This window comes from Cynoglossus semilaevis, chromosome 10, assembly GCF_000523025.1.
Source record: "Cynoglossus semilaevis isolate Cse_v1.0 chromosome 10, Cse_v1.0, whole genome shotgun sequence".
In the NCBI taxonomy this organism is placed as follows: Eukaryota; Metazoa; Chordata; class Actinopteri; order Pleuronectiformes; family Cynoglossidae; genus Cynoglossus; species Cynoglossus semilaevis.
Window position 1 is genome coordinate 15,442,766 of NC_024316.1, and position 12,168 is coordinate 15,454,933.

The following is a 12,168-nucleotide window of genomic DNA, read 5'->3' on the forward strand; positions in this document are numbered from 1 at the left end:
AGAGTCCCCAACAGAGATGTTTCAAAGCTTTTACCTTGTGATTTTAATATTTTCTACTCAGAATGACAGTCAATACGACGACAGCTACAGGCAGGAAGTCAGTAATCAGAGCAGATTTCATCAGAATTCACAATCAAATAGACGTAGAAACCCAAAGGTCAAAACATGTTCCGACAATCGTCATTTTTGATACGTGTCGCTGATAATCACAGTGATGATGGGGTTAATGATTAGGTTCATTAAATTTGTTTTTAGTGGTGTATATCATCGAAATATAACAGATTATAACATCCTAATAAACACAGCGTTGTGTTTTATAATAAAGTAGAAGCAATCTAATGTGTGACACACACACTGGTTTTTTTTGTTGTGTTTGTGAGTACTTCACATTTTGATATTCCCTAGCCCCTCACCAAACCTGTACTCTTACAAACATATGCCTAATCCTAATCCTTACCCTTATCTGACCCTTATGCTAATCCTTAATTTAATCTTGATCTTCAAAAAACACCCACTCAGTCAATGGTGACCGCCCATATGTTCAAAACATCCTGGTATGTAATACTAAGTATCCACACAGATATAACTATACCAGAAAACACACCCGCTCATTTTAATGTGTCTTTTTTTCTTCTTCTTCTTTTCATGCTTTCTTGAATGTATTTACTGCTCTCTGAGAGTATTTTCCCATGTTTTGTTTCTCTGTTACTGATTTGACAGCACATTTGTAAAATGTACCTTTACACCACAGGTGACATCTGACGTGTTTGAATGTTGAAAAAAAAAAGAAACTCACATTTTTATGCATTAGTGGCAGTTTGTTTAGTTTTCTACAAGACCTAATCCAAATATTTATCATAGTGATTAATGGTGTGAAGAAACTTGTTTGTGTTTACAAGTTGAGCTTTTTATTATGACTTTTGGTCTAAAAGTGCAGTAAACGGTTGTTTTTCTGTTGTTTTAACATTTTTGTCTGATTTTTTTAAGAATTTATTTGCACTTTATTAACAACTGGGAAGCTTCACCTGGTGTTTTTGACTAACAGTGCAGTTACATTGCAGTGGATATACAGTTCATTACAGTAATAATAATTTATCTCGCCTTCGTGTTTAATATGAGAAGCCAACATTGATTGTTTTTTTTTGTTTGTTTGTTTTTGTTAAAACAATTCTGCTAGTGATATGGACACTTAAGTCGACTTTAGGTGTAAGCATGAGTTTGATGTGTGTTTGTTCTACGAATGAATGACAAAATAAATGAGTGAATGAGTGAGAGAGATTAAATGGGTTTCATTGTCAGTTTTTGCCAGAAGCTGTAAATAACTCAATAAATGCCATCTTTATTAATTGCTTGCCCTGGATTCCCCGTATCTGCCCGTTCATAAACAGTCATGTCGGAATTATTTAGAAAATGGCTTCAGGATAGATGAGTCACGATTGTTGTAAAGATTATACATTATTTTCAGATTCAGGCGTTTAAACTTCACGTACGCTGTTTGTTAGTTTGAGGTTTAAAAAGCTCTGCTCGGTACAAAACATAAGTCACTAAATAAAATACGTATAAACTATCACATTTATCTTAAAGCAACACTGGACCTTGAACAAACGTTGCTTTTGTCATTGCAATGGGTGGCGGTAATGAGTAGCTGGGCTCTTTGTCAGAAAATGCTGCTTTAAAACAGTACACGAAGAAGAGAAAGCGGAAATTAACTGTTCAGCCCTTTCCCAGCAAAGCTCTATAAACAAACAAAAGCTTTTATAACAGGTCCCCAGGAAACTCTGTTAATGACGGGGTTTCCTTTATCAACATGCCCCCCAGTGACATTTAATTTGGACGATTCCAGGTTGAAATAAGCAAAGAGGTGCGAGCATCTTCCAGACACACGCTCCGTTAGAGTGGCTAAAGTGTTAGCACGACATGTTTATTTTCGTGCTGGGCAGAAGGAGCGCGTCATGATGGCACGAAACCGTCGCAGTGCCAGCGACTAACTGCGCATTTATACCTAAAGGTAAGCTGCTACTCCATATTTGCTCTACTAATGTCAACATAAAAAGGGTCGGTAATTTAAAAAACATTTTTCCAGAGAGCTGTTTGACTCGCAGCAGTGACTGCGGTGATCTGAAACGTGACTGTAGTCGACAAAGTGCTGACCTCAAGTGCTCTACCCGGTTCACAGTCATAACACGTTGTTGAATTACATGCAGTCAGGCTTCTTTGTTTACTCTGCTCTGCACTCACTACAGTATTCAGATGCACACGGCCAGTATGGCTGCAGACACTAATAAATGTGAGAAAAACTGCGTTATAACTACATTTGTTTTTACTCAAGGTTGTGGTACACAAGTGTAAAACTTGGCTCAAGTTTTAAGCACAAGTGCGGTCTGCAACGTCCCCGCGCAGCCATCACCATGGCGTGGGCTCTGAAGCTGCCTCTCACTGATGAAGTGATAGAGTCTGGACTGGTCCAGGACTTCGATGCCAGTCTGTCAGGCATCGGCCAGGAGCTTGGTGCTGGGGCGTACAGCATGAGGTGCAGTATGAGTTATAGATGTGCTATGAACTGTTGTTTGGCTGCAATTTAATTTTTAAATTTTTTTTAATTCAAAATGAATTATTATTTTGTACTGTATTTGTTTGTAACTTTTGTTTTACTCATGTACATTTCAAGTGGCATTACTGTCATGCTGGTAATAGAACATGTTTATTTTAAGTATTTTTTTTAGATGCAAATGCAAAAATTGAGTTTTTTAAGTCCAACACATTATGATTTCAGGACAGAGTCTAAGTCAGGTTTCTAGTCAAGCGTAAGTCACGGAAATAAAGTTTGCATCAAGTCTTCTGAGTTTGCATTTAAAGAGACCAGTCCAAGTCAGCTTTGCACTTTTTTTTTTTTACATTTGAGTCAGTCACTATCTCTCAAATAATCAAGTGCAATGTTAAAATTAAGAACATAAATTTAAAATTTATTTAAATGAATTATAGTGTGGATCAACACAAAGACTCACAGTCAGGATCATTCTATTGGTTTGTAATTAAAAAAACATCAATTCTATTGTTTGAGTTGTTAAGATTTGTGTCTCTTTGCTGCTTATCTGGTTAGATTTCCCTTATTATTTTGGTTGCGCTAAATGCTGTTTTCCCTGAGCCTGTTTTGTAATGCCATCTTTAAAATATATATACATATATTGATTAAGTCAAGGGGAAAAAAAAGATAAAATGTTGTTGACCCAGACACTTATCTCTCCAAATGTTGGCTCAATTTATAGTGTGGTTTTATTGCTATTGAATGAGCTCTTGTCTGTTTGGCTGTAAAAGCTACTCAGCTCGTTCATTTCCAGAAATTCTGCTGTTGAGAGGAGCAGACGGAAACCTCTGTGGACACGTTGGTATTTGGTGATGACACATAAATGAACTCTCTGACAATCCAAACATCAGCTAAACCCTGGAGGCTTTTACACCGGCAGCACGGTTCACCACTGATACCTTGAACATATTAACCTAATGAAGCATTGTGCGGACTCTCTCTCTCCCTTTCTCTCTCTTTCTCTCTTTCTCTCTCTCCAGTGATGTACTTTCTGTCCCCATCTTCAAACAGGAGGAATCGAACCTGCCTCCAGACACTGACAACAAGATCCTCCCCTTTCAGTATGTTCTGTGTGCAGCTACCTCGCCAGCCGTTAAACTGCACGATGAAACCCTCACCTACCTCAACCAAGGTTAGCACCTGAGTCCTGGTCTGTGCGTATAGTGAGGTGAAAAATATTACAGTACTATGACAGTAATTCATCTCCATATATTATGCCCTAAGGGAGTGGCTAAAGCAGTGGTTCCCGACCTCTTTGGGCACGTGACCCCATTTTGACATTACAAATTTCTGGCAACCCGAAACACATTTTAGTAGCTGTCACTTTTGCAGTCACGTGATCGCAGTTGTCAATCATGATGCCCCAAGGTTGGAAAACCCTGGGTTCACGTCTTTGTTAAATTATTAAGAATATTAATATTTACCTGTGTGGTATTATGAAGATTCAAAGTAAATTGTTGAAGAAGAATGTAAAAGTTTGCCATGAATATGGGAAAAAAATGACCAAAAATTTCAAACATTTTTTTGTAATGTTTCGTTTCCTGACTGAGCAGTGAATGCAGTCAGTTTGCAAATTATTCAGACTTTTGAAATTACAGGTCAGTCCTATGAAATTCGAATGCTTGACAATCGGAAAATTGGAGAACTTCCGGAAATCACTGGTAAAATGGTGAAGGTGAGTTTCTGTTTCCATGAACAAGTTCCTGGTTAAAAAAAAGTTGCTTTAATAATAATGAAAAATCCTTTGGCTTTGCAGAGTATTATCCGTGTGGTGTTTCATGACCGACGGCTCCAGTACACAGAGCATCAGCAGCTGGAAGGCTGGCGTTGGAACAGACCTGGGGATCGCATCCTCGACCTTGGTGAGCACTGTGCAAAAGTTTTAGGCACATATGTACAGTTGTTCGTTTTTACAACCTTTTTCTTTTGAAGTATTAACATCAAATATAGAGAACCAGAAAATCAAGAATATTCAACTGCAAAAGTTGTATACTGTGATGTTTGTATAAAACATCTGGGGCGTGGACAGCGGCCAGGGCCACGCACCCTCAGTATATAGTAAAGACATCGATCGTCTGTAACACTTGTGCAGTACTGCATATCTGACCGTTTAACTAAGAAGGTACGCAAGTTTAAGAACGCCAGGTGAAATTGCTAATATCCCGAGCATCATTTTGGACAACGCTGTGTTTGAACTGCTCCGTTGCAGATATACCCATGTCAGTTGGGATTACCGACCCCAGGGCTAACCCTACTCAGCTCAACACTGTGGAGTTCCTTTGGGACCCTTCAAAAAGAACCTCAGTATTTATCCAGGTAACATCACAGAACATGTGGACCACCTGCAGGAATAACAGCAACAACTACAACAACCAATGTTCAAATGCTTATTTCTTCATGTTTCATAAGACGGTTGGAATCATTTGAATGAAATTTTAATTTTTTTGTTTTGTTTTTCAAGGTTCACTGTATAAGCACAGAATTCACTATGCGTAAGCACGGAGGGGAGAAAGGCGTTCCTTTCCGCGTTCAGATAGACACGTTCAAGGAGAACGAGGGCGGAGAGTACACCGAGCATCTGCACTCCGCCTCCTGTCAGATCAAAGTTTTCAAGGTGAGGGGTCATGAGGGATGGGAAAAAAATACACAATATCCTGTAATAAAAATATTGCTTTGTTTTAATATTTGCCAATAATGTTCTCGTCTGTTTAATGACTCCATGTTATTAGCCCAAAGGTGCGGACAGAAAGCAGAAGACAGACAGGGAGAAGATGGAGAAGAGGGCACCGCAGGAGAAGGAGAAGTACCAGCCATCTTATGAAACTACAATCCTGACAGAGGTGACATCATCAGATATAAATCTTCATTTGTGGATGGCTAATGTGTCTGTTTTCTGGTTGTTGTATTCTTTCTATGTAATTAAATTTAAAAACATGTTTCAAAACATTTTCTTCAGCGCCCCCTCTCTGTAGCTGAAACTATTGCTGTCCTCACCTATATAGACACATTCTTAACTGTTTGTGCCTGAACTTTATTTACAGAAACGTGATTCCCACAAAACTGCTGTTCACATTCAACACAGAAAACAAACTCAAATTATTGCACTTTCGTCATAAAATGATTGTAATGTAAAAATGTATTTGCCCACCCACAATATTTCCATGCCCCCTACTTTTGAATCCCCACATTAGTTCCATGCCCCCAGGAGGCTCTTGCCCCCTACTTTTGAATCCCCACATTATACTAATATGTTTTTTATTTTATTTAAAATTGATTTGTGTGTATGAAGCTCTGACTGTAAGGTAAACCAAAGCACTGTGGTTTCCCAGGGTGCTTTGGGGCATCTTTGAGTTTTTGTTTTGGCTGTGCAGTAACATAACACGATAACAGTGAGGAAACATCGCACTGAAAGGGAAAAAAACTGGACAAAATAGTCACCACTGACTGTTAGTGTTCTTCTGCTGCAGTGCTCTCCTTGGCCTGAGATCACGTACGTCAACAACTCCCCATCCCCCGGCTTCAACAGCACACACAACAGCTTCCCGGTTGCAGAGGGGTACGAGTGCTCTACTGTTACCTCCAGTACTACATGACTCATGCAGTTTTGTTTTGTGTTCTGATCAGATTCCAGTGAAGCACTAAGTGTGTGATTTGCATGTGTCTGCTTCCAGGAACGGATCACCAAATCACCAGCCAGAGCCTGTTGTTCCAGTGCTGGACGTAAGTACAAGTCAACTTTAACTTCCTGATTTTTTTATGTACTTCCTGTTTTGGTTGGGAACATTTCTTCAAGAAAAAGTAATTAACTACTTGTTACTAGATACTTTATATAAAAAGATAACTGACATAGTCATTTCAGAGTGACAGTGTTATAGAAGTAACTATTGTAGCCATGTTGTTTTTTGCCCTTTATTTCGGGTCATAGGCGTAAGTCAGTCTTCTGATTTTTTTTTTTTTTGTCCATAGATTAAAATTACATTTTTTTTTATCTTCCTCAGAATTTACTTCCCACAGCGACACCACAGGAGGCACAACAGTGGCTCCTACGAAACCGCTTTTCACCCTTCTGTCGTCTCTTCACCAACTTCTCAGGTAAAATTGTCTCCATTTTAAAAACAGTGGTGTCACAGTGTCAACGTCATCGTTTTTGTGTTTGACATTGTTGTTTGTCTCCACCAGGGACAGACCTGCTGAAGCTGACCAGGGAGGACGTCATTCAGATCTGTGGGCCAGCTGATGGGATTAGACTCTTCAACGCACTGAAGGGACGGTGGGTGGTCTTCATCATACAGAACATATTAGCATATTAAATATTTTAAGAGAAATATTTTTTGAATGTTTGTAACTTATGTACAAATGAAAATAAATCCACACACTTGAATTCATTTTTTTCTGTAGTGATGGATTGGTTTATAATTAAAGGTCAGTTAAGTTAATTTTGTCAGAATAACTCCGTGTGTTTCATTGATCTGAAATGTATTTTTTGTACCTCTCTGGACCTGTGTGTTTGTGTGCAGTGTGGTACGGCCCAGGTTGACCATCTATGTTTGTCAGGAGTCTCAGCACGGGCGGGAACAGCAGCAGAAACATGAGAACGGAGATGCTGCCAACAACACTTTTTTTAGTAAGTTCATCTCTGTGCTTCCAAGTAATTAAGTCGTTTAGGAGTCAAACATGGTTGATGAGGCAGCTCTCCGGGCTTTACACACTGTCATCACCCAGCAGCAGGGACAGATATGAGTCGTTCATGTGAGATTCGTGGGTCACTCGGGTAGGTGTGGAAATCAGGGTTGGACATCCACCAAATGATCGTCTGTTTAAACCACGATAAGTCGTGGTTCATCATTTTTTGTCATTTTTTAGTCATTCTGTTATTTATTTTTCTGTTCAAGCAATGTACAGAAAAAAATCATGTTCAGGAATGTTTATGTATCTCAATAATCACGATTAATCATGACTAATCCACAGCTCCCCCTGGATTAATCAGATTAAAAATAATAATCGTTCTGTTCAAAGCTGTTGCCTTTGTTAATGTGGCACTGCTCTACATATTTGATTGATTTATGTATTTATGCAAGTGTGTATTTCTTATATATAATAAAATGTCAGTAAATATAATGTTGAAAAAAAAAGAATGATTTGACAACACAGTAATCAATTCTCAAACAGCTTCAGTGACGCACTTGTACACAACGTTGTATAATTAACCGTGTGAAATGACTAGTGTTGATGATGTCGTCGTATTTTCTGCGTTGATGCAGTTTATCACGCCATCTACCTGGAGGAGCTGACGGCAACCGAGCTGACGGAGAAACTGGCTCAGCTCTTCAACATCTCACCTCGACAGATAAACCAGATCTTCAAACAGGGTCCCACCGGAATCCACGTGCTCGTCAGTGATGAGGTGAGGAGTTTGTTTCCTAACTCAACACTTCTGGTAGAGTTCGAACATGTGAGTAGACCAGCGTCAGCTCACTCCCTAAAAACTGTCGCTTTCTTTTAACAGATGATTCAAAACTTCCAAGATGAAGTGTGTTTTGTTCTCGACACAATGAAAGGTAAGAAATCCAGATTCAGTTTCTGTCTTTTAGCACATCGGTCCCTGACCTTTTTTGTACTAAAGACCGGTCGGCCGGTTACCACGGAGAATCATTATATTTTCAAAATGAAACATCTTTTAGACTTTATTTTGTTAATATCAGAGTCTGAATGACTGGATTCCTTTTGAATTAAGTAAAACAGAAGTACATTTTTTGGTAACAAATGACCTACCGACTAGCACCGGTCCCCAGACCGGGGGGTTGAGGATCCCCGTTTTAACATACATTCTAATTTTAAACACCATCATTTGCAGCATCATTAGTTTGTCTTCTTGTGCTTTCTTTCCCGTTCCAGACGACACCAGTGACGGCTACCACATCATCCTGAAGTGACCTCTCAGCAGGACAACGGTGTTGCTTTTCTTTAGACCTGATCCAGTCTGCGACTCCACAGCCTCCTACTCCATCTCTGTTCTTGGAAAATGTGGGAATCGCCCTCTCGTTTTCTCCCCGTGGAAGTGTTGAGGCTGCTAAGAGGAACCTGCGACTCGAGCACCTTGGCCCCTCTCCTCGACGTACCTTATTGTCTTACCTTTGAGAGAGTGACTCTGTTCACACCGCCGTGAAGTGTCCTCCTTCCAGACAACTTCAACCTTAAACGATTGCTTTTTTGTCCATTGTCGCTTTATGTTTTTCATGCCGAGGCTTGGTGGTGCGGCCCGCTGCTGTGGCCGTGCTTCAGCACCAGTCGGTGGTTGTGAAATTGTCTTTTTTTTAAAAGGAAATGTGTGGAAACCAAAACAAGGTAGAAAACTGAGGTCAGCAATGCAGCGGTATTTCTCGTTCTCGTGCTAAATTGTCTTTGGGAGATACACGTCAAGCCAGTATGCAAATGAGGTAGAGCTGAGACAACGGCTCTAAGCAACCACGTCAACCGACCCACCAGGACATGAGTGAAAACTACTGAAAATTCTCAGAAACTTCACAAACTCCAGACATTCTGTGGTTTGTAACAGTGGGGAAGGAAGTGTGGGGCGGGGGTTGTTAGTTCTACTGGCTGCTGGTTGTTACGTATGCATTGTGAACCATGACTCAACACTGTGTCTGTTAATGATCACACCAGCAAACTGTCACTGCTCCGTCAGCGTCCTTGTGGTCATTTTTACATTTTTATGTAGTTGCATTTACGTTGAGAGAATTTGTTATACTGCGTTTTAATTTCCTTGCATTTCATCGTCACTTTTTTTTGTTTGTTTGTTTGTCGGGGATGTTACCACTTTAAAGTCCTAAATCATGCGCTGGTTATTGAGCTGCATGTTCTTTAATTTTCGTATTTTTTCAGTACAGTGAGATGCTTACATGAAATTAGCTTTGTCATCATAGATATCCACGCTAGCCTCGTCCCGTTGGCATTATTAAAACACTTACCCATGTACGGAACCATCTGTCATAATCTTTGCAAAAATAAAAAAAAAAGTTGTTTTTTTTTTAATACTGCCTGCGTTTTTCAGTAAATGAAATTCTAACAAGTTTTTTTTAATACTGCCTGCGTTTTTTAGTAAATTAAATTCTAACAACAACCAAGAAAAATTATACGTTTTTCAGTAAATGAAATTCTAACAACAACCAAGAAAAATTAGACCTTTCGCTTTGTTTTTCAAAAACACAAACTTTAGTTTATTTATAAAAGAAATGTGATATTGCCAAATTTGCATGAATACTTGTCTATGTGCTAGTATTCCTGATAGTTCTGTGTATTGCGTAGATTTTTCTTGTTTGTTTTTGTTTCTGGAACCAATGCTAAAGCACAACTTTATGTGAAAATTCACATTTCTGATTTTGATGCACAGATATTAATGACTGCTTTTCTTTTATTTCTCCTTTAAAACATGTCAACTACTGTTTATTTTCCTGATTTGCCCATAATTATCAGTACTTCGTATTACAGTTATATATTTTTAAACATTTATCATGAAATATTACACGTTTTTCAATAATACACAATACTTAACCCCAAACACACACTGCTTTCTTCGTATTACGATTTAAAACTGGTGACGTTTTTTTATTTGATTGTTAAAACCGAGACATTCTTTGTGTAAATGTACTTTATTCCCAAACTCTTACCGTTTCTGTAATTCTATATTTATTGCCGTTCTTTGTTGTACTTTTTTTTCCTCGAAGTTTCACATTCTCGAAATCACTTTTGTTTAGTATTATAACGACTTCAGTCGCGTAAACAAATGTGTTTTTTTTCTCATAAAACTACGACTTTGTTATATTATCTCCCCATTGACGTGGCCCTAATACTCCCATCATACCATGTGAACAAAGGAGTGAAACGGAGAGAGAGGGAGAGAGAGAGAGAGAAAAAAATCACAATATTTCCCAGCATGCTCCGGCGCATGACATGCATGTGATGTCACAATAAGTATATATACGGATAAAGGGAAGAATTCCTATCTCCATTGTTACGTTGTAACAAACGGAGCCGGGGCGAAGAACTGTGGGGATGAAAGGCGTCGTCTTCGCTTTACGACATTCGCAACATTTTAATGTAGGGGGCGAAATTTGTCGTCACACCGAGAAGACGGAGCGAAGTTAGCCCCACCGAACGAAGCCGCCCCGGACAGAGAGAGAGAGAGAGAGAGAGACAGTGGAGAAAGGATAAACGGACACAGATGTCAGCGGGTCTCTGGACACTATAAGAGAAAGATAAGCTCGTTTGCATGATTTATATTGCACAGAAATCCCAAGGAATGAACGAACGCAGCGAAACGTATGACGCCTCGTCGCTCCGCTGCCTTCCTCCAACGGTCATTTAAATCCTTTAAATAGCTAGGCATGCTGCATTCAAACCAAGCCGACAGTTCCTATAGACAGCCCCGCTCCTCAGCCTGATCTTTCACTGTGCACAACAATGAGCGTGGAGCCCGGAGTAGCTCCCTTATAATCACATGTAACTGTCGCAAAGTGACAATCGCTCCGATCGCGGGATACTGGGGCTGCAGACTGGACTCTTATCTGCCGGGGCTTGGTACCGACCGAAGCATCACACCGGGTGTTTTCGAGGTTGAATGTGCATCTCCCATTCAAAGCAGGAGAGAGACCTACGAGGTGGTTGGAAGAAGGGCCCCTGTTTCTGCCCCAGGTAAGAGGAAGAAGAAGAAGAAGAAAAGGGTTTAGTGTTTCACCGGTTTGCCATTATGAGAGTGTGTGTGGTAAGGGAGAGTGGGTGAGTGAGGACGGAAGGGAGGGGGGGGGGTGTCTTTCCCAGTCAGACTGATAATATCTAACCCCCCTCCACATACACACACACACACATACTGTCAGCCAGTTACTGCAGTTCACCCAGACATTACTACCTGTCTCAGGAGGGAACTACCTCAAGTCTCAGCTGCCCCCCCCACCACCACCACCCCAAAAAAACAAAAAAAAAAAACCACCACAATCTGCAACAATTCCACCAAAAAAAGTCCTTAAAGTAACAGTGTGATTAATGGCCCTCCTCCAACTGCAGCCTCTGCTCCATTTATGCATTATGAAGAAAATGATTCACATCCACTCTCTATTAGCTGCAGCAGTGTCTGCATTGAACCCCCGAGTCATGCACCTGATGACCACACACTGCCCTGCCAAAGTAGAGTCCAGGAAAAAAAAATTAAAAAAATTAAAAAGAAAAAAGAAATCAAGAAAATATAATATAAAGATCTATCTAATCTATTTTTAAAAATATTTTCTTCTACACACACTTCATACACAACAGCCTCATATTGTGCTGCACAGTAGAACACAATACTATACCGACTACTCACATAGTATACAGTAGGCTGTGCTGTAACACAGAGTTAAATGACCAGACCGACCATGATGAGGCAGAAAGAGAGAGCAACCAAACGCTCTGTCATAATATATAAATATATAAATGTATTTCTGAGCTGCTTTCAGTTATGTGCATATATATTTGATTAGTGTCGTCATTGCAAAATGACTTTATTGGACCGTTTTTTTAGCTTTTAAAAAAAATCTTTTGACTACAGACAT

The 12,168-nt window shown here is 39.7% G+C and overlaps 2 protein-coding genes across 2 annotated transcripts in view; both read left to right on the forward strand.

Annotated features, from left to right (window-relative positions):
- The first annotated feature begins 1,671 nt into the window (after positions 1–1,671).
- tfcp2 (transcription factor CP2) lies at positions 1,672–9,577 on the forward strand. Its single transcript, XM_008319079.3, has 16 exons — positions 1,672–2,008; positions 2,330–2,530; positions 3,565–3,716; positions 4,183–4,259; positions 4,341–4,446; positions 4,794–4,900; positions 5,046–5,198; positions 5,314–5,424; positions 6,052–6,140; positions 6,256–6,304; positions 6,583–6,676; positions 6,764–6,854; positions 7,102–7,208; positions 7,846–7,988; positions 8,091–8,142; positions 8,480–9,577. The coding sequence occupies exons 2-16, from the start codon at positions 2,409–2,411 to the stop codon at positions 8,515–8,517; spliced, it is 1,491 nt and encodes a 496-aa protein (XP_008317301.1). The 5' UTR covers positions 1,672–2,008; positions 2,330–2,408; the 3' UTR covers positions 8,518–9,577.
- Positions 9,578–9,724: 147 nt separating this feature from the next.
- csrnp2 (cysteine-serine-rich nuclear protein 2) overlaps positions 9,725–12,168 on the forward strand; it is a 9,093-nt gene continuing 6,649 nt past the window's right edge. The window contains exon 1 of the mRNA XM_008319080.3: positions 9,725–11,275. Within this exon, the coding sequence (XP_008317302.1) occupies positions 11,202–11,275 (74 nt within the window). The 5' untranslated portion in view covers positions 9,725–11,201. The remainder of the gene's footprint in view (positions 11,276–12,168) is intronic.

Excerpts from the sequence above, each read along its gene's own strand:
- tfcp2 (XM_008319079.3), top strand. The coding sequence starts at position 2,409 with ATGGCGTGGGCTCTGAAGCTGCCTCTCACTGATGAAGTGATAGAGTCT. Across the intron at positions 4,260-4,340 it reads TCACTGGTAAAATGGTGAAG|AGTATTATCCGTGTGGTGTT; the intron begins GTGAGTTTCTGT and ends TTGGCTTTGCAG. Across the intron at positions 6,141-6,255 it reads AGCTTCCCGGTTGCAGAGGG|GAACGGATCACCAAATCACC; the intron begins GTACGAGTGCTC and ends GTCTGCTTCCAG.